Consider the following 22,048-nt stretch of genomic DNA (forward strand, 5'->3'; position numbering starts at 1 on the left):
CCCTAAGGGCCAGAAGACCGCGCGTCCCGCCAAGTGACAGCACGCTCCCCTCTCGGTCCGCTCCCCTCCCCCGCGGCCAGTCTCCGGGCAGAGGTGTCTCGCGCCAGCCCGTCCTCCCCCTCTTCTACTCGTCCGAGCGGACCGAGCCTCAGCGGGAGCCCCGCCTGTCTCCGGGCAGCTTGAGCCCCCGAGCGCTCGCCCAGCCTGTCAGTAACCGCCGTTTGCGCTTTCTTTCTTTCTTTTTTTTTTTTCCTCCTCTTTTCTTTCCCCCTTCTGCCTTTGTCCCGCTTAGTAACTAGGCTCCGACCAATCGCCGCCACACCGGCCGGCGCCGGCTGGCTCCTGATTGGCCCACTTGGGGCGCGCAGTCGTCTCCCGCTCCTTGGCTGGAGCAAGGCAGACAAAAGACGCAGGCTCCGGGCTCCGGCAACCCGACTCAGCCAATCACCATCCACTTCACTCTCTCTTCCCCCTCCTCTCCTCCCTGCTCGCCTCTCCCTCCCGGCCCGGCTCGCGTGCTCCAGGCACTGACTCCTGGCGAGCAGCCAGCGCCCGGGCCCTACCATTCTGATTGAGGCTGAGGGGGGGAGAGAGGTTGGTGGGTTAAGGAGCCGAGGCCTAGGGTGCGATAGGGAAAATTGATAGCTGAGGCAGAGGACAGTTTTACTCACACCGTCTCAGGCAGCTGACAGAAACCCCAACACTTCGAGGCGGGATAGAGTGGAAGGGGCACTGGCGATGCTGGCCGTCCCCCCTGCTCGGCCTGGTTGGGTGGCGCCTCAGCGGGGGAGCTTGGGGGCGGGGGAGAGTGTCCCCCTCCGCGCCGTTAAAATGAAACTCTAGTGGCTGGAGTCAGGGCAGAGCGTGAGGGGATCAGGCGCTGGCGGGCTCGCTTACAGCCCGGCGGGAGCGTCCGGCCAGGCAGAGCTAACTGGACTCTGGAACAGGACCCCATCCCGAAGCTGCAGCAGCTTCGGTTCCGAGTCCGAACGGAACGAAGCCCGGGCCCCGGCCCCTGAGGGGATCTCTCCTCGCAGACCAGTGGGACCCCGAAACTTGAACGCAATACCCAACCCCCTTTTTATTCTTTCCTTTGTCACTTCCCCACCTTTCTTGCAACGCGTTCTTTTTTCCCCCCCTCTCCATTCTCCCTCTCGAAGGACACGAAAGTGGCTTCCGCGGAAAGATTTGAAGGCGATAGGAGCTTTTCTCTTTGCAGAACGACTGTGTAGAAGGGATTTTTGGAAAGCCGCTTTTTACACCTCTGCCCTCGCCCCCCCCACCCCCACCCTACCCCCGCCCCAAGCCTCTCTGTATCCCTTCGAGGAGAAAAGCCCGTAGATTGAACATTCCGGGGGCATTTTGTTTGATGCCGGAGGAGAGGGCAGAAGGACCCCGTCCTCATCCTAGTAGTTGGCTGGACTTGTACCGGCCGTTGGAAACCCCGAAGTACATTTTCCAGTGGGACTTTTACAGATATATATTTTTAGATTTTTAAATAGCAGATAAAGAATATATATGCTTTCTATATATTTTCTGACGACCTGCCCCTGACAGCGCGATGTACAATACGGTGTGGAGTATGGACCGCGATGACGCAGACTGGAGGGAGGTGATGATGCCCTATTCGACAGAACTGATATTTTATATTGAAATGGATCCTCCAGGTACTTGGGAGAAAAAAAGAATCTTGTGATGGGTCTGATCTGTGTTTAACAAGACCTTGCTGATGTTTTCCGGGCAGAAGTATTCTTGGGTGCTCTAGGTTCGGGATGAGGAGCTGATTTGCAGTTAGAGCTGCAGTAAAAACTGCTTCTGGTTTACACGTTTAAAGTTTGCAGTTAGGACCCCGATCCTATTGTCCTGTTCTCGAGAGTGCGGGTGGGGGCTGGGGTGGTGGGGGTGGGAGGAAGGACCCGTTTCTTTTACTTTGCCTTTGCTTGTCGTTCAGGTTTTCGTCGTACCCTCCACTCCACCCCCCCTTTCCCCCCCCTGTTTCAATTAAAGATTCTACCTGCAAAGGATGCTTTATATCCCAGTCTTAAAGTCAGTCTTTCCCTTTAGGGGAATTCTTTAAAGCTTGTCATTTAGTACGTTTGGTTCGCTGTGTTTTACCTTCGTTAACTTCTGAAACTGGGCTTGCCTATGTGATTATTCGTTTTAAAGACCCCCTTTTCTCTCGTGGAAACCGAATGCCGGTTAGTGATTTTCAGGGGCTGGGCTTTTTATTCAGTCATGGCCTTAGTCTGAGGTTTTTCTTTTCAGAATATAGTCGCTCAGAGAGATTAGCGTGCACTGTTTTATTACTCTTTAATTTATGGTAATTTAACTTAATTTATGGGATAGTATTTAATGTAACTTCGGTTCTTAGCATAAAAAGAGGAAGAACCTTTTTTGTGTGAATATATGTGATGTGTACATACATGTGATAGGTTTGAGTGCCCATAATGTAAAGTATACATACACTGTATTTTTACTTTAGAGCTTTGTCTGAGATCCTTACAGACATTTTGTGTATATGGTAGAAAAAGAAAAGGAAGGAAAAATGGAAAAGTTGGGTAATTTTTTTTCTTTTAAGTCTATGTCCTGATTATCAGCTGTCAGATTTTCAAATCCTGTTTGCAATTATAGACAGTGCTTTATGTAATGATTTTGAATAAGTAGAGGGCCTTTGTGACTATTTTTGTTGAGGATGAATTCGTTATGTCTTTTAAAAATGTGTTATAGCTAAGCCTACAGAATAAATTGTGTCATTGGGGAATCTCAGTTATCATAAGACTGTATGTTTTTGGAAACCTTTGAAAAGATCTGAGCCCATGAAAGTGTAATGAAGTATAACTGTCTTACAGGATGTATGTAGAAATTATTTCCTGTGTCCTTGTGAACAGTGAATTCTCCTCTTTGTGTTTTTTTTTTCAATTAGTCATCGAGTGATAGTGTTAAATGATGTTATATTAAGAGCCAGTACTAATATTGAATCAACCTTTTTCACTCTTAATGATCACTTAGAATTTTTTTCTTTTCCCTTCATTTTGGAGCCTTCTTTATTTGCTTTTATAATTATGCCTGCAATCCAGATACAGCTTTTTTTTTGTATTTTGCAAAGTTTGTAAGATTTGCCACCCATCTATTGTGTGTATTTCCCTCTTTGTTTCCCCTTAATGGTAAAGCATCATTTCTATTAGATGCATTTGTCATTCACATAAATGGAAATTTAGTACATCATTAGTTCCTCTCCTGTAAAAAGTAAGGTTAATAATTCTAGATTTCTGTTACTGTGAGAATTATATATTCAAACTGCCTTAGAATCATACTGTGTTCATTTAATATCTGGCCTTGCAGACATACAAAGGGAATTTGTTGGGCGGAGAGGTGAGTGGGGAGGAGGGGAGAAAATGAAGAAGGCACTAAAATTTGAAAAACATGGGCCTAGTAGAAATATAGACTGAGTTGAGTTGAATTGTCCAAAAATGATTTCCAGAAAAGTCAGCTGTTTTCATTATGCAGTGCTGTGGGTCTTGAAAGGTTGTTTAGAGTATTCTGATCCAAACTTTGTACATTCCCATGGAAATGAACTTTTGAGTTTAGAATGTTTATTCCTAAATGAAATTTTGCATACTGAGATTCTCGTCAGAATATTAAAAGTATGCGTATACTGCTCTTCATTACACATTTGTAGACTTAATGTATTAGTAGAATACAGTTAGTTATTTCTAACAGCTTTTTGAAAAGGAAACATACTTGAGTATGCTAAAATATTGCCTATGAAGTGAATGGTTTTTAATGTAAATAATGTGAACAACCTTGTTTTGTGTGATAAATTAAGTTTTGAGATGTTTAAAACTAAGTAAATTTTTAGTGACGAGGTTGCAGCATGTGTTGTATCTATCCTTTCGTAGTTCCTAGTTCCTATCCTAGGATCCAAATCAAGCTCCTGGACTGGTGTGATAGTGCACTAATGTTTTCCCCCTGTTTCTACTCTGTCCAATCCACAGTATTCTTAAAGTATCATTTAATGATTTATCTTCCAATGGTAAACCTTCCAGTGATTTAAAAACCTTCCAGCGGTTTTCCTTTGCCTACTGAAAAAAGCTGCATCTTCCTTATCCTGTCATATAAGTCCCTTTATTTTTGCTTCCAGCCTAATTTTCCAGTCTTTTCCCCTCCTGGAGTCCATCACAAGTTCTGCGGAAGCTGTTTTATACTTGCTGTTCCTTGACTGTGTGCTTTTCCCTCTTCTTGGAGTACCTTTCACTTTGGGTTGAAATCTCATACAGTTAAGGGTCCTGGTTAGATGACTTCTTTGCCAGAATGTGTGTTCCCTGATCCCTACTGTTTGGAGATAGCCTTCCTTTCTTTCCCTCCCTCTTCTAGCACTTCTCAGATAGAACTTCTTTCATTCTGCCTAGAGTAGCTTCTGCATTTATTTATGTATACTTCCCTCTTTGGAATTATCTTCCCACCAGTCTATTAGCTTCTTAGCTTGTCAAAGTCTTGTAAGTAGTAGACAATTTAATAAATATGTGTTGAATTAACGAATGCCTAAGGAGTGTTGTTTCTTAAAAGCAGCCTTTACCTGCTTTTCTCCTTAAGGTCTTCAGTCACTTCATTTCTTGGCTATTGCAGTAGCCTTGGTTTAAGTAACTTTCAAATTACAGTTATTGACTTAGGGTCCTTAACTGTAATATTAATATTACAGTTTTTAAAATATGACTTTCATTTTAATTTTAGTCTGAAGTGTAAATGTGAAATTTTTGTCTATTATTGCTCTCAGCAGCCTCAAAAACTAGTTTTCAAAGGTCTTTCTTTCCAACCTGTATTTTCAAAAACTACCATTACCATGTATCCTGAAGATTTTAATAACTGGCTGGATTGCTACATCTATTATAATTTACTGACAATGTAAGGGTTGGGTCCAAATGAAACTTTGATGTCTTAATCTTTATGTGTTTCCCAGAAATACTGGGAAATACCAAACTGTTTAGATGGAGTATGAAACGTTTTAATTTCAGAAATGTTAATATTATGGTACAGAGAAATGCTCATAAGCATCTTGGTTAGTCCTCATGTGATTTGGAAATCAGGATTATTCCATGACAGGACAGTTTCTGGATAGTCCTTTCCAAGAGCCCTGTTTGTTTATTTATTTATTTATTTATTTTTTGGCTGTGATGGGTCTTCGTTGCTGTGCGCAGGCTTACTCTAGTTATGGCAAGTAGGGGCTACTCTTTGTTGTGGTGCTCTGGTTTCTTGTTGCAGTGGCTTCTCTTGTTGCTCTTCTAGGCATGTGGGGCTTCAGTAGTTTTGATACCACGGCACTTGGGGGCTTGGGCTTAGTTGCTCAGTGGCATGTGGGATCCTCCCAGACTAGGAATTGAACTGATTAACCCCTGCATTGCAAGGCGTATTCTTAACCAGTGGCCCACCAGAGGATAAGAGCTATTGGAAGATTACCAGTACGCAACTGATCATAAACGCATCCCCAAAGCTTACAGGTAGTGGTCTGTTAGAGTGTACTTCAGTTTTGACTTTGTTATTATGTTTATTTTAAGAAGATGTAATAAATCATTTCTTTTTTAGACTAACATACAATTCTTTTTAAGATTGTAGACTTTTTTGTTCTTATCTTTTTCTTATTAACAAATTTCTGAATCTGTAGGGCAGCAGCAGTCTCTTCAGGGATAACTAGAAAATTAAAAAAATTTAATTGTTTGGCAAAACATAAATATAGAAAGGTCTGGAAAAGTGGTTCTCATTTTTTTAAATCACAGTACCCCTTTTATGGGCTTCCTGGGTGACTCGGTGGTAAAGAATCCACTTGCTAATGCACGAGACCCGGGTTTGATCCCTGGGTTGGGAAGATCTCCCGAAGAAGAAAATGGCAACCCACTCCAGTGTTCTTGCCTGGGAAATCCCATGGGCAGAGGAGCCTGGAGGGCTGCAGTTCATGGGGTCGCAACGAGTTGGACACAACTTAATGATTAAAGAACAACAACCCCTTTTATACTCTTAAAATTATTGAGGATCCCAAAGAGTTTGTGTTTAAGTGGGTTGTATCTATTGAAATTTGCTGTATATTAGAATAAAACTGAGAAGTTAAAAAGTAGTTAATTCATTTAGAAATAATAAAGCATTACATGTTAACATAACTTTAAAGTGAGAAAATAGCTGTATTTCCCCCAAAACAAACAAAAAAAGTGAGAAGAGTGGCATCATTTTATGTTTTTGCAAATAACTTTTAATGTCAGGCCTTTTAATCTTTAATGTATGTCTTAATAGAAGGCATATAAATTCCCATGTCTGCTCCTGCATTCAGTCTGTTGAGATATCACAAGTCATAGCCTCTGGAAAACTCCACTACATGGTTGTGAAAGAATGAGAGCAGAGAAGGCAAATAATGTCTTAGTAACACTCTGAAAATAGTGTGAAAATTGGACCCTCTTGGGCCCTCTGAAAGGTCTTGGGGACCCTCAGTGGTCTCTGGATTACACTCTTAGAAATACTGGTTTAGTAGTTACTTGACTACATAGTTTGATGGCCAACCTAGCAAAGTATTTTTGGAGCCAGATGAAAAGGTTGTTTCAGGAAACTTACTTTTTTTGGCATTCTTGGTATTTTCATCCTGGTAAAATTTTAGATTAAGTAACATTCTGGTGGAGAACTAACATACTGGCCCTGTGGTTGAAGAAAATATCTGCTGAGAAACAACACTGGAGAAATAGGTCACCTGCCACCATGTGGTCCTTACTGTTAGCAAATTGGGCATCCTGCTTCTGTGGTTGAATTTTTCTCTATAACTCTGATCATTTGATGGATTCATCTTATATAAAATGCGTCTCCTGTGTGTATTGTAAGATATTTCTTTTATGAGCTAGGTGTCACTTTTTAATGATATTGTAGTATGGAACGAATGTTTATATAATCAAATGATGTAAAAAAGCCATGCCAACTTTTTCTGCATCTTCTTATTGAAAAAGATTAGTCATTGCTTTCATTTTAATATATTATAGTTTATAGTATATCCAAGTATGTTTCATTAGAAGTATGGTAAGTCTTCACTTGATAATGCTTTTAAAGTTTATTCTCATTGTTTTTTTCATGCTTTATATTTTTCTTAGAATATAGAAAATATTGGACATCTTTATGGTCACCATATTTAACAAAGTATATAGAAAAATAATTACAACTAGGTCTACATGTTATAATTTTTATTGATATTAAAGGAGGATGCAGCCTGAATGTAGTAGAAAGAACACAGGCTTTGGAAACAGATGGTATGGGTCCCATACCTAGCTTTGCTTCTTACTTTGCTGGTGTTTGTAACCTCTGTGAGCATCCATTTTCTCTTCTGTGGAATTGAATTAATACACACTGTTACCAGTTGTTCTGGAGATTAGAAGTACTGTATCAATATCTCCTATAGTGTTTGGCCTATGTTGTGTGCTGCACGTGTGCCTGCTCAGTTGTGTCCGACACTTTGTGACCCCATGGACTGTGGCCAGCTAGGCTCCTTTGTCCATGAGTTCTAGGCAAGAATACTGGGGTGGATTGCCATTTCCTCCTCCAGGGAATCTTCCTGACCCAGGGATTGAACCCACATCTCCTGCAGCTCCTGCGTTGGCAGGTAGATTCCTTACCACTGAGCCACCTGGGAAGCCCTTTGGCACATGTTATGTACTCAATTCATTGTAGCTTATATCCTGGCATATTGCTAATATTCAGTTAACTCTTTCTCTTTGCATACTTTTGCAGTCAAAACCTTTTGAGATATCTTGCTGCATGCTTTTCTTCATCCTTGACGTTTAACCTGAGCCATTTTGTTTTTGGAAGAATTCCCTAGGGTCTCTCTCATGAGTCTATGGAAGTATCACTCAAATCATCCTTTCTTTTTAGTTTCTGTTGCCTTTGTTCCTCATCACCTCACATTTGAAATGATTTGTAATAAGGTAATAATAGTTGCCAGCATTTGTTGAGTAGATATTGTAGACCTGGCACTATGTTAAATGCTTTCATATGTATTATTTCTTTTAGCCACACAACAACCTTATAAAATAGGCACGATGATTATCCCACTTTGCAGATGGGAAACTGAGACATAAATGTGTTTACTAACTTATTCATTTCCTCATAGTCAGCAAGTAGCAGAGCAGGTCTGTCTGCTTAACTAACGCCCAGGTTCTTAACTGGTACCTCCTAACTGGTTCTTTGTTTCTAATTTCTTTTTCCCCTCCCCTATAAATTCATCCTGAATTCATCAGCCAGATTAATCCTACTGAAATGTTATTTTCATTGTTTCAACTGCTCTATTTAGAAATTATTAGCAACTCTCCATTTCTTTTAAGCAGAGGCCATACTCTTAAACTTGACATATGTAATCTTTAGTAATATGGTACCAATTTACATTTTCATCTTAATTACTAATCCTCTATTCCCATTTTTTTTCTTGCCCAATTTCTTGCTTATCACTTCACTATACCTTGCCTATTTCCATCTCCAGCCTTTTGCTTATGCTGCTTCTTAAAGTTAGATTATGCCCATCCTACCCCATCTTTAAATCAGGATCCTTTGTAAGTCCTTCTTCCTCCTTTTCTTCCTCTAAATATTCCAGCACTGAACCCCTTAATTATCTAGGGCTGTGGTCTGTTATTTTGACACAAAATCACATTCTGTGTTATGGCATTAATTATTTCGCAAATGTAATTTATTTCCCCAATAAGATAAGCTTCTTGAAGTCAAGCTGTCATATTTCTTTTGTACCTTTTTTTCTACCCTCTATAAACACCCAGTGTCTAAATATTTTATTAAATCTTAGTCCTGTGGACCCAACCAGCTTTATTTTGTGACTCATTTCAAAATGTTGGTATTATTTATTATCAACATGTGACCTTTAAACTTATAAAGATAATTTATTGTAACAAAAGGAATAATGAAAAAATGCAATACATAGTGTTATCAGCATATGTGTTATGGTTTTGCATAAAAGTCATATTTGAAATTTTGAAGTAGTAAAAGTGAGTAGTAAGTTTTTGAAAGTTTGGGTTAAATGTAGTTGTTTAATGTGTTACTATACCAATTAAATTTAGATTGTGTAGAACTTGACTTGGGGTAACAAGGTAAGGTCAACCGTAGAGCCTTATAAGATCAATTTTAAAATTGTTCATCCATGGTATATTTTTTGGTTCCTTGTGCATTATTTGTAAGTTCATATGAAGTGAGAGGGTTATCTTATTTTTTTAATAAAAGAGGCAGTAGACTTGGTTTAGCCTGCTAGATCATACCATTTTGCATGTCCCACATCAGTGCAAAAACTGCGCTGTGACTATAAGCCAACACAAAACCATGATGTCATACCATCCACCATTATCCTGCCTTGGATTTCCTGTCTGATGTCCTGTTTGTGGGCCAGTTTAGTTGTCTACCTGTGTGTAAGGGTATAGGGCAACAAATCCAGGCTATGTGATCTTAGGTACTTATTGTAGTTTCTTTCTTTCTTTTTGTCTATGCCAGGTGGCTTGCAGATATTACTCAGTTCCCTGACCAGGGATTGAACCCAGGCCACAGAATTGAAAGCGCTGAGGCCTAACCACTGGACCAGGGAATTCCCTAGTTTCTTTTTCTTTAACTTAGGAAAATATAAATCATGAATCAAAATTTAAAAGTTGTGTATAAATTATTTTGGAGAAGGCCGTATCAAAATGATTGTGTTAGAGGAATATTGCTTTAGAGTTCATTTTTTCACATGTATCCTTCTTAGCTTTCTAACTGTACAGTAGAGTCACTCTGCTGCTGCTGCTAAGTCGCTTCAGTCGTGTCTGACTCTGTGCGACCCCATAGACAGCAGCCCATCAGGCTCCGCCGTCCCTGGGATTCTCCAGGCAAGAACACTGGAGTGGGGTGCCATTGCCTTCTCTGGTAGAGTCACTCAGTAGGGTATAATTTATATTGAACTTCTAACAAGGATTTGTAAAATGAACTACAAACTTCTTTTCCTGAGATTCATCCTGGGATATGTTTCATAAAAAGTATATAGTTAGTATATTTTCAGCTGTAAGCAGCAGAACCTCATTCAACATGGCTTAAGAAATAAGAAATTTTATCTTCTCAAGTAATAAGCTTCAGTTTTGGTTGATTACAGAAATTCAGCAATGTCAGTAAAAACCCATATTCTTTGCCTTGCCCAGTTCTGCTGCCCTCCCTGGAACTGGCTGCTGTCTCCATACACAAAACTTCTGAAAGAAGGAAGAGGTCTCTTCCTGTGCCACTGTATTCAGAGAGAGGAAACTTTCTCGAAAAGCCTTTGGCAGGCTTCTTTCACAGCTTTTTGGCCAGAATTGGGTCATATGTCCATTCCTGAACCAGTCATGAGTGGTTCAATAGTGATTACTACTGAAATAACCGTATTTGTGGAATCTGGAGTGGTGTTGACTTCCTCTGAGGCATTATCAGGGGAAGGATTCTGTTAGGAAGGAAGAGGAGGGGATGAATTCTAGGTTGGCAAACAACAGTGGCCACTCTAAAAAGTAATTTGGAGAACCATAGCTGTTTTCAAAGTTCTTGTCTCTGTGTTTGGAAATAAAGATAATTAGCGAGTTAATTTTTTTTCTTTTTCAAAACTAAAATCTAGTTAGTACAGTGATGTATTATGAAGCCCACTTTCATTTTATAAATTGGAATTCACAGGGTTACATAGTGTTGAGAGTTAAATATGACAGGCCATTTCCTGGCTTACCAGTTGCTTTCTAGAAGATGAGGAAGCTAACATCTCTGGTTGACAGTTTCCTTATTTGAGGCTTGTAGGTGTTGGAGTAGAGTAAATTAGTACATCTGGTAAATGAGTGTGAGAAAGCATTTGTAAAATTATACATTGCATATTTCAAAGTTTAGTAAATTAAGTTTGGTAAATTAAGCCTAAGACTTGTAGAATGATTTATGTTTTAAATGACTGACCTTAAAAATTAGGACACTTAAAGTAACTCATAAATCATATCTTTTAATTGGATTGTATTAACTAGTTAGACATTCAGAGGCAGTATAGTGGGGCTGTTAAGAGAGAGGGTTCTGGAATCAGATTGCCAGAGTTCATGTTGGCTTCTGCCACTTCCTAGTATATATCATTGGGCAATTTACTTATGCATTGGACAATTAACTTAGGTTTTCTGTATTTTGGTTTCCTTGCCTAAAAATGGCAATGATGGTTGTCTCTACTTCAATAAGATTGTTTTGAGAATCCAGTGAATTAACAGCTATAAAGCAGCTGACATGATGCCCAGACCATATTAAGCATCCAAAAATGTTTTTGTTCATGTGTATTAATTAATTCATGTTTTTCAGCAAATATTCATTGCTAGGCAGGTATAGCATTCAATAGAACAGCAAAACTCCCTTTATTCATGGACTATACATTTTTAAGGGAGGGGAGAGAACAAAGAACAAACAAAATCATAAGTGGAATACATAATGATGGTGATAAATGTTATGAAGAAAAAGCAGAGAACAAAAATATGAGTGCTGGGTGAGGGAACTGCTGTTTTCAGTATTATTTATTTATTTACTCATTCTTTCAGGGCACGTAGCATGTGGGATCTTAGTTCCCCAACCAGGGATCAAATCCATGCTCTCCTGCAGTGGAAGAGTGGAGTTCTGACCACTGGACCACCATGGATTTCCCTCGGAAACTATTTTAAATACTAGGACAGGGAGGGCCTGACGTGAAGGAAGTGAGGGTGCTAGTCGGGTAGATACATGGAGGTAAGAGGGTGAGGGAGTATGCCTGGTAGAGGGAATCCCAGACGACTTATTCTGAGGCAGGAGCACGTGTGTCAGGCATTCAGGGGTCACTTAGGAGGCCGGTGTGGCTGAAGTGGAGTGAGGGGAAAGTATTATATAGGAAGGTTTAAAAGACAAGTAATGATGTGGGTGGTGGGGAAGACTATGTAGGACATTGTAAGAACTTTGGCTTTTAAAACTTGACTGAGAAATATAAATGGAGCATAACCTTTAAAAGTTGTGACTTACTCTTCTGTACATCTGTAACATATAATATTGTATTTCAAATATGCTTTAATAAAGAAAAAGACTTGACTGTGATGAGAAGCCACCCAAGTGTGTTGAAGAAGGATGTGTTATGATTCCTGGCTTAAAAGGACAGTTCTGGCTGCTGATGGAAGTGGAGAAACTGTTAGGAGGCTACTGCAATAAACAGGCTGAGGGATGGTAGTGACTTGGACATGGGTGGATGCTGTGGAGATTGTAAAAAGTAGTTGGATTCTGAATAGTATGACTAGTTATGTAATTTGTCATTTCTAAACTGACTTAGTTATTTTCTAATTTTTAGCTTTAGGTATGCTTTAGTAATTAAAAGATTTTGCTTTTAAAATGAGGTCAATCTATATATTTTTGGATAGATTTTTCTATCTTTGAAGTGTCATGATTTCTAATCTCTGACATCTGAGTGCAAAGCAGCATAATATGTGGCCTTCGTTATTTGATGAAGGCTTACTCATGAGTTACTTTGATAAACATTACTGAATAAATCTAGACTATACTATAATTTACTTTCAAAAGTAACTTTGAAAAGGAAATTATCTTGAAATTCCAAGTTTCTGTGGTGGTCTATGAAGGGGAGGAGAAATTAAAGAGAAGGAAGCCATGCCACATATGTATAATTTTACTTTATGTGCTAGAGTTGTTGGTGTTTTAGAATAATGAAAATATATTTGTGTGTTTACGTGTTAGTGGAATGATTAAGTGCTTGAGGATAGACATTGCTGAAGTGTTGCTCAGTGTGTAGGGGTTCTGGATTCAGAGTGTTTCGATTTCCAGTTCTATCCCTGTCTACTTCTAGTTTGTGACCCCTGGAGAGCAGCTTAAACAGTTTATAGCAACTTGAACAGTCATTGTTTTTGCTTCTTTCCTGCCTTTCTCAAACTTACTAGTTTCTCTTCCAGGAGTACCGGTTTCCCTTTAGCTCTCTCCTTTGCCTGTTTCCTTACTGTGATCTGTATAATAAGGGCCAGGGGAGTAAAGAAAAGAAGCTATGAATACTCATATAGGAACATATTTGATTTTTTCACACTTACCTGCCAGAGAGTTTGACATGTTTGACTTTTAGGAAGAAGTTTAAGACAATCTGGTGATTCAGACCTATAGTAGGATGTAGTTCAGTACTTGGAGTTTGCTGTTGTTTCTGAACTGTGTAAGAGCCGATATCACTGCTGTCTGACTGAAATGGACCTGGGCCTCTCTTTTTGATTCCTAGGCATCAACAGTGGGCATTTAGGGTAGCATTACCAGATAAAATATATGCAGTACGTCCCCATGAAATATTTGAGACATATTTATACTGAAAAGTTATTCATTGTTTATCTGAAATTCAAATGTAACCGGGTGTCTTGTATTTTTATTTGCTAAATTTGCCAAGGCTCATTTAGAGAGAGGCTAGGCAGTTGAATAAACACTATTTCCTAGTACAGTCTCCCCATGGAGAGAGATGCGTAGGAATAGACGTGTAACTTGTTGTAACTAGTATCAAAATACTTTTCAGATTCAGTAGCAAAAAGTTCAATTCAAGTTGGTTTAAACAAAGAGAATTTATGGGTTTGTGTAATTGAAAAGTTTAAAGGGAATGAGGGAATAAACAAGGTCCTACTGGATAGTACAGGGAACTATATCTACTCTCCTGGGATAAACCCCCTGGAAAAGTATATAAAAGAAGAATGTATAGATGTATATAACTGAGTCACTTTGCTGCTCAGCAGAAATTAGCACAACATTGTAAATCAACTATACTTCAATTTAAAAAAGGGAATGAGGGCCCCTGGCTAAGTTTGATCAAGACTGTCAGACTTTGGCCCAGTTTTTCTGCATTTGTTTTGGCTTTCCCTTATATCGGCTTTTTTCTCAGGCTGGCTTCTCTGGTAGTATAAGATGACTGCCTTTGGCTCCTGGGATTGCATGTTTCCTCAGTTCTAGGTGTGGGGTGGAGGGTAGGGAGGATGCTTCCCACAAATATAACACAAAGATCCTGAGTTTGTCACTAATTAGACTGTCCTGTGTCCCAAAGGATCACTGTCTTAAAATCAGGATTCCTTGAATTACTAATTGTAGCTTTCTCTGTCTTGTAAACTTGAGAGTGCATCAGAACCACCTGGAGGACTTGTAAAAAAAAAAAAAAAAAATAGAATACTAGGGCTTACCTCCAGAGTTTTTGATTCACTAGGTTTGGGATTGGGTTCTAAAAATTTGTAGCAAGTTTCCAGATGTTACTGCTTTGACTGGTCTGCACACCACACTTTGAGAACCACTGTTGTGTGGAATCAGGGCCTACTCCTGGAGCTGGGGAAGGGGTCAGTCCCATATAAACTCCTTACCAGTGTGGGGAAGAAATAAGGTACGTTTTGAGATAATTACAGTGTCCCCTAAAGAGAGAACTGCTTGCTGTTTTTGCCTGTCCAACTAACCTTCCCTCTTATTTGGGTAACAAGCTTCCTGATTTTTGTTTTGGAACCATTATTACCCCATTTGCAGTCAGTGTGGCTTAGGTAGGGTTGATCTAATCCATTGGCTTTAAGGGGTGGGCACATGACCCAGGCCTGGTCAATAAGAACACTGCATTCACCTGGCCAAAGGGATTAGTCTGAGAGTTAATAGGTCAGTGTTCTTTGTAGTATACAATGCACATTACTATACATTACTATTTACTGTCCTAGCTAGCGATATAAAGATGGCATAATCCCTATCCTTAAGGAGCTCAGACTGTAATTAAGGAATACCCACCTGTAAACAAATGTATGTAGACTTCTCTTTATTACTTCCTCCATTTCTCATGCCTATCAGCTAACATACATTTGCATTATATACTATATTACCCACTTTATAATCTTTAACCACACTTACTATTAATTGTTGAGTGTCTTTAGTCCTCATTAGATGATAAATTTCCTCAGGATAAGGACTGAGTCCATAATTAACTGCTGGGTCTCCTATACATAGCACTGTCTCTGGTACATAGAGGTGTTCAGTAAATATTGGTTAAATGAATATTTTACGTATAGTAATAAAAAAGTATAAACAGGGAGTGGTTTACTGGTCAGGTAGTAGAGAGGTAACACCCTGGATGAATAGACACAACTTGATATGTTTTGGGAACTGTAACTAATTCAGTTTTGCTGAAACAAGTATGAAGTGGGAAGTGGTGGTAAATGCGTCTGGAGATATAGGTGAGGGCCGATTCATGAAAGGCCCTGAATGCTATACTTAGAGGTTGGATCTTTTTCCTGTGGGCAGTTGGGGAGCTACTGACTAATTGGTTTCAAGTAGGGAAAAGAATATATTGGCTGCAAAGTAAAAAATAGATTGGAGGAAAGCCAAATTGAAGGAGGTAAACTCTTCAGGAGGCTATTTCAGTACAGGTGAAAGATGTTATGAAAGCCTAAGGTAAAGGGGGAAAAAAAAAAGAACAGCAGGGAGGTGGGGAGACCTTGTGCACAACAGTTCATGTGGACTCACTAATCTTGACTACCAACCCATACAGTTCTACAGCTACACCCATGCTAGATTTATAACCAGAGATTGTGCTTCTGTTTTATCTTCTGATTATTAAAAACAAATAACTGTAAATTATGTGATAATTCCTCCCCACCCCCACCCCCAAAAAAAGCCTAAGGGAAGATAGTAGCAGAGAGAATGAAGAGGAAGAGTTGTTTAAGAAGTAGAATAATGGGACTTAGAGACTGTCTTGGGAAAAATCAAAGACTCTCAAAAATCAAAGACTTAGTTTTCTGGCTTGGGAGATGGTGGTACCATAAACTAAGAGACCCAATTTAAAGAGGAAGGACAGGGACTTCCCTGGTGGTCCAGTGGTTAAGAATCCGCCTGCCAATTCAGGAGATGCAGGTTTGATCCCTGATCTAGCAAGATCTCACATGCCATGGAGCAATTGAACCTGGGTGCTGCAACTACAGAAGCCCAAGTGTCCTAGCGGCCATGCTCCCCAAGATAAACCATCTCTGTGAGAAGTTCATGTACGCCACAAAGAGTAGCCCCAGTTCGCTGCAACTAAAGAAAGCCCGTGTAGCAATGAAGACCCAAAACAGCCAAAAATTTATTTATTTGAAATAAATAAAGATGAAGGTTAGGCTTGGATCATATGGATAAAAGTGTAAAGGTATATTTTATTCTAGGTCCTTTTCTAATGGCTAGGAGCATATGTGAAAAATGGGCTTTACTCTAGTGGGTCAGATGTTAAAGAATCTGCCTGCAGTGCAGGAGACCCAGATTTGATCCCTGGGTTGGGAAGATCCCCTGGAGAATGGAATGGCAACCCAGTGTAAAGGTGAATTTTTTTCTAGGTACTCTTCTAATGGCTGGGAGTATAGCAATGAACAAAACAAAGTCCTTGCTTTATACAGGAGGAAATATGACAGTAAATTAAATAAATACATAGGTTATGTTAGGTTACAACAAAGAAATAAGAAAAAGAAGAAAAAAATCTACTGGCTCAGAAATTTCCTGGCAGTCCAGTGTTTAGGACTCCATACTCTCACTTGCAGAGGGCCTGGGTTCAGTCCCTGGTCAGGGAACTAAAATCCCACAGACAGCTCAGGGTAGCTAAAAAAAAATAAAGAGAAAGAGAAACAAAACAAAATGGCTACAGGCTTAGGGAGATGGAAATCAGAGAAGGAATTACTGTTTTATTTTGGGTAGTCAAGAGAAGGCCTCACCGATATGGTGATTTAACCTTTGTATTGTGAAGTAAAATACACAATCCCACATAAAAATGGGCAAAAGACATGAAAAGGTATGTCTTTGAATATATAAAATGTGTAAGTATATCAACATAAATGTACAGATTACTGACTTCATATAGTGAGAAACTTTATAACCTCCACTTAGATAAAGATGGTGAAGATAACTTCCCAGAAGCCAAAAGCATACCCCTTTCCAATTATATACCCCCTTCTCTTCTCCCTACCAGAGGTAACCATTGACTTGGCTTTTTTTTTTTTTAACTTTTTTTTTTTGTTGAAGGATAATTGCTTTACATAATCTTGTTGTTTTCTGTCAAACCCCAACATGAATCAGCCGCAGGTATACATATATCCCCTCTCTTTTGAACCTCCCTCCCATCTTCCTCCCCGTCTCACCCCTCTAGGTTGATACAGAGCCCCTGTTTGAGTTTCCTGAGCCATACATTAAATTTCTGTTGGCTTGACTTGACTTTGTAATACAGTTACTTCCTTGTTTTTCTTGGATTCAGAATTCTGGTTTATAGAATATATGTAGAGAATGCCAAATTATTGCCTTCTGTAACAATATATGTTGTTCTACGTCTCCAGTAACCCTTGGTATTGTCAGACCCTTAAATTTTTGGAAATCTCACAAGTGTATAGTAGTATCTCATTGTAGTTCATTTATTTTAAAAATATTTGTTTATCTATTTATTTTTGGTGGCACCAGCTGTTAGTTGTGGTGTGTGGGCTCTTAGTTGCCCCACGGCATGTGGGATCCATGATGCTGGGGGGACGTTAGTTCCCCCAACCAGCGTCAAGCCACATCCTAAGCATTGAAAGGTGAATTCCTAACCACTGGACCACCAGGGAAATCCCTCCTTGTGGTTTAGATTCATTTGCATTTTTCTTATTCTTAATCAGGTTTACAATCTTTTATAGCCATTTGTTTATCCTCTTGTAAAATACCTTTTCATGTCTTTTGCCCATTTTTCTATGGGATTGTTTAGTTTTTCTTAGGTTTGTAGGAATTATAAATATGAGTCTCAGTTCTTGTTTATTATATGTATGCAAATATTTTAAGGTGCCATTTTGGGCAGAGACCTAAAGGAAATGGGGTGAGCCGTGGGGATAGTTGAATGAAGGGTATTACAGGCCGAATGAACAGCAATAACATACAAAGACCTTGAGCTAGGAGTATTTTTGAAATGTTGTAGGAGCAACAAAGGAAGCTTATGTGAGATTGGAAAGGAGAGGGGTAGAAGGATCACAGGGAAAAAATGAAGCAAAATGAAAAAAAAAAAACCCTCATGGAATATTATTAAAGTGTAGGCTATAATATCCATTCCTTGCTATTGCTACCAATATGTAAAAATGGAATACAGTGAAGGAAAAGAACTAGAATATGATCAAATGAAAAGAGTAATAATATGATTGTGGATAATTTTGTCCTACATTTGTTATGGTATCAAAAACAATGTTAAAAGTACATTTAATTTTTTTTTACTCATTTTTGGCTGTGCTGGGTCTTTGTTGCTGCACAGGCTTTTCTCTGCTTGTGGTGAGCGGGGGCTACTCTCTAGTTACAGTTCTTGTGGCTTCTCTTGTTGTGAAACACAGGCTCTAGAGCACTTGGACTTTAGTAGTTGCAGCTCCTGGCCTCTAGAGCACAGGCTCAATAGTTGTTGCATGCTAGCTTAGCTGTCCCATGTTATGTGGGATCTTCCCAGACCAGGGATTGAACCCGTGTCTCCTGTGTTGGCAGGCGGATTCTTTCTGAGCCACCTGGGAAGTCCCTAAAAGTATATATATATATATATATATTTTTTTTTCCTAAAAGTATATTTAAAAAAAGAAAAGATTTATGAGTAGATACTACAGTTAAGTTAAAAAAAATTAATCTTCCGAAAGATAATCTTGAAGCTGGCTCTTACTCTCAGGCATTGTTATGTAGAAACTCTGTATTAGTCTCCTATTGCTACCATAACCAGTTACCTTAAAATTAGTGGCTTAAAACATTGTTATCTTGCAGTTCTAGAGGTCAGAATTCTAAAATCAAGGTGTTGGCAGGGCATATTCCTTTTGGAAGCACTGGAGAAGAATTCATTTTCTTGCTTTTCCCACTTTCTAGAAGCTGTCTGTGTTCTTGACTCCTGGTCCCTTTACTCTGTTTCAAAGTCAGTAGCATTGCATCTTCAAAACTCTCTCTCTCTGACCTCTGCTTCTGTTGTCGTATCGCCTTCTCTAACTCTGATATTCTTGCCTTCCTTTTATGAGCACCTTTCTGATTTCTCTAGCCCACTTGGATAATCCAGGATGATCTTCCCATCTCAATATTCTTGACTTAATCAATCTACAAAAAGTCCCTTTTGGCATGTAATGTAACATATTCACAGGTTGCAGGGACATTCTAGGGATGTCGACATCCTCAGAGGGCCCTATTCTATCTACTGTAGACTTGAAACTGGAGAATAAAAATTTCACTATCTGTGTTTCTTAGGGTTTGATGAATGAGGAATTATAAGTACAGATAGAGAGAACCCTTACTAGCAGAGAAGAAGCTTGGTGAATGTCTTATCTTAATTTTGAATATTCTACAACATCTGCCATAGAGGGACATCTTAAAGGTAGCCTTAAACATGATATGAAAGATCACTAGAAACTTTTTTTTTTTTTTCACTAGAAACTTTTAAGTCCTATTTCATGTAGTTGATGGCTTGAGAAAGAGGATTGTGCTTTTTTAGAAGACCGGTTTGAATTTTGTCTGCTTAACAACTGAATGACTTTGAACGATCTTCATCTGTGAAATGGGAATTGTTGTTTAGTCACTCAGTCGTGTCCCACTGTCTGTGACCCCATGGACTGCAGCACACCAGGTTTCCTTGTCCTTCACCATCTCCCGGAGCTTGCTCAAACTCGGGTCCATTGAGGTAGTGATGCCATCCAACCGTCTTGTTCTCTGTCATCCCCTTCTCCTCATGCCTTCAATCTTCCACAGTGTTAGGGTCTTTAATGAGTCGGCTCTTTGTATCAGGTGACCAAAGTGTTGGAGCTTCAGCATCAATCCTTCTAATGAATATTCAGGATTGATTTCCCTTAGGATTGACTAGTTTGATCTCCTTGCAGTCCAAGAGACTCTCAAGAGTCTTCTCCAATACCACAGCTCAGAAGCATCAGTTCTTCAGTGTTCAGCCTTCTTTACGATTCAACTCTCACATCCATACATGACTGCTGGAAAAACCATAAGTTTGACTGTATAGATCTTTGTTGGCAAAATAACGTCTTTGCTTTTTAATATGCTGTCTAGGTTTGTCATAGCTTTTCTTCCAAGGAGCAGTTGTCTTTTAATTTCGTGGCTTGCAGTCACCATCTGCAGTGATTTTGGAGCCCAAGAAAATAAAGTCTGTCAGGAGTAGTAGCACTTAGTTCACAAAGATTTTTATAAGAATTATAAAATGTAATATATATACACAAATACACATATATATACACATATAACAAACTGATGCTTAGTATCTGGCATATAGTAGGCACTCTTCTTGCAGTTCAGTGCTTTTGTGACACAGTGGTAGGGAAGTGTTAGCAAAGTTAAGGTGAGGGACTTGTGCTGGAGGCTTTGCCAGAGGCAGCTGCATGTCTTACTTGTTAGAAGCTGTCTAACTCTAGTGTGTGCTTGGCTTTACCAGACTGACCTTTTCTTCTTTTTCTGCCTTAAGAAAAGTCTATTGCTGTTTTTTCAGCATAATTGTTCCTGAATCTTCCCTTTTTCTTCATGGTTAGCCTAAATGCTGCCCATCTCATGCATTCATTCAACAAATACTTACCTAATGCCTTGTATCAGTGGAGACTCAGCACTGGAGACACAGAGATAAATAAGAAAAGGTGTGTCTTCTAGGAGCTCCAATTTCAGTGCAGACAGGTCAACAGCTGCACTGTAATGAATAAGTTTTATGTTAAAAGGTTCAGCAGAGCTCTGTGGAATCAAAGAGGAGGTAGTGTTTACCTCGGTCTAAAAAGTGTAAGGGAAAGTTTCATTGATAAAATTGTATAAGACCTGAGTCTTAAAAGTAGCTGGGTAGGAGAGCGTGGTGGGAAATGGAAAGGAGAGGGAAAGAGAGGAGATGGAGGAGAAAGGGTGAGGGAGAATGAGGGAGGGGAGAGAAGCGGGAGAGAGGAAGAAAGAGAAGGAGAAACAGAGGAACAGGCATTCCCTGTGGAACAGGGAACCATATGTACAGAGGCGTGAGAGGGTGTTGGATGAGCTGTGGATATTCAGGTGTGGCTAGGGTGAAAGGTGCCTGTGGGAAAGTCACAGGAAAATGAGCTTAGAAAAGTAAGCAGGGCCACACTTTGAAGGGCCTTATATTCCATACCAAAGAATTTGGACTTTATCTTATAGGTAGTATAGAACTCCTGAAACATACTATGCTAAAGCAGTATGATTAGATTAAAGACTCAAAGCAGCAGGAAAGGTAGGAAAAGAAGATTGATCTCTGGGGAAATTTTTAGGAAGAAAAAAATGACTTAGCATGTAAAACCTAAGGTGAGTTTATGACATGAAGATAAAAAAGTTTCTGCTGGACTTTGCTATTGAGAAGAGTTTAACAAGACATATCTTTAGTGAATGGGTTGGAAATCAGATTACAGTAGGTTGAAGAGTGGCTGAAAGGTGAGAGTGTAGAGACTACAAATATAGACCACTCTTAGAACATTTGCTGTGAGGGAAAAGTGAGAGGTAGCAAAAGAGAGAGACATAGATCTGAGAAACATATATATATATATATTTTTAAAGACAGAGGAATCTGGAACTTTTGTGGTGGTCCAGTGGCTAAGACTCTGTTCTTCCAATGCAGGGGACCTAAGTTTGATCCCTTATCAGGGAACTAGGTGTCACATGCCCCAACTAGAGATCCTGCATGCCACAACTAAGACCTGGCAGTCAAATAAATAAGTAAATATTTTAAAAATCATAAAAGCAAAAGAGCAGAATCTTCTGATTCCACGGAGCTCTGCTGAACCTTTTAACATAAAGCTTATTCATTACAGTGCAGCTGTTAACCTCTCTTTGCACTGAAAATGGAACTCCTTGAGGACACTGATATTTTAGTGAAGATGATAAAGCAGAGATAAGACTGAATATATGGGAGGGTGTGATTTGATGGAACAGGAAAGTAATGTGTTTGTAGGTGAGAGGAACTGTGAACCCAACCTTTGTCTAACACTTAGAAGAAAGAAGATGAGTTTGAAGAACAATGTAGGTTGGAAAATTGGGTGAGATCAGACTTCTTTTTCTCTGGTAGAAGGCAGTTGTAATAGAAGAG

General features: G+C 39.5%; 1 protein-coding gene across 3 annotated transcripts in view; it reads left to right on the forward strand.

Annotated features, from left to right (window-relative positions):
- The first annotated feature begins 868 nt into the window (after positions 1 to 868).
- PIK3R3 (phosphoinositide-3-kinase regulatory subunit 3) overlaps positions 869 to 22,048 on the forward strand; it is a 97,978-nt gene continuing 76,798 nt past the window's right edge. For all 3 annotated transcript variants that reach the window (XM_065913865.1, XM_065913868.1, XM_065913878.1), the window contains exon 1: positions 869 to 1,667. In XM_065913865.1, the coding sequence (XP_065769937.1) occupies positions 1,562 to 1,667 (106 nt within the window). In that variant the 5' untranslated portion in view covers positions 869 to 1,561. The remainder of the gene's footprint in view (positions 1,668 to 22,048) is intronic.

This window comes from Muntiacus reevesi, chromosome 1 (assembly GCF_963930625.1).
Source record: "Muntiacus reevesi chromosome 1, mMunRee1.1, whole genome shotgun sequence".
Lineage (NCBI taxonomy): Eukaryota > Metazoa > Chordata > Mammalia > Artiodactyla > Cervidae > Muntiacus > Muntiacus reevesi.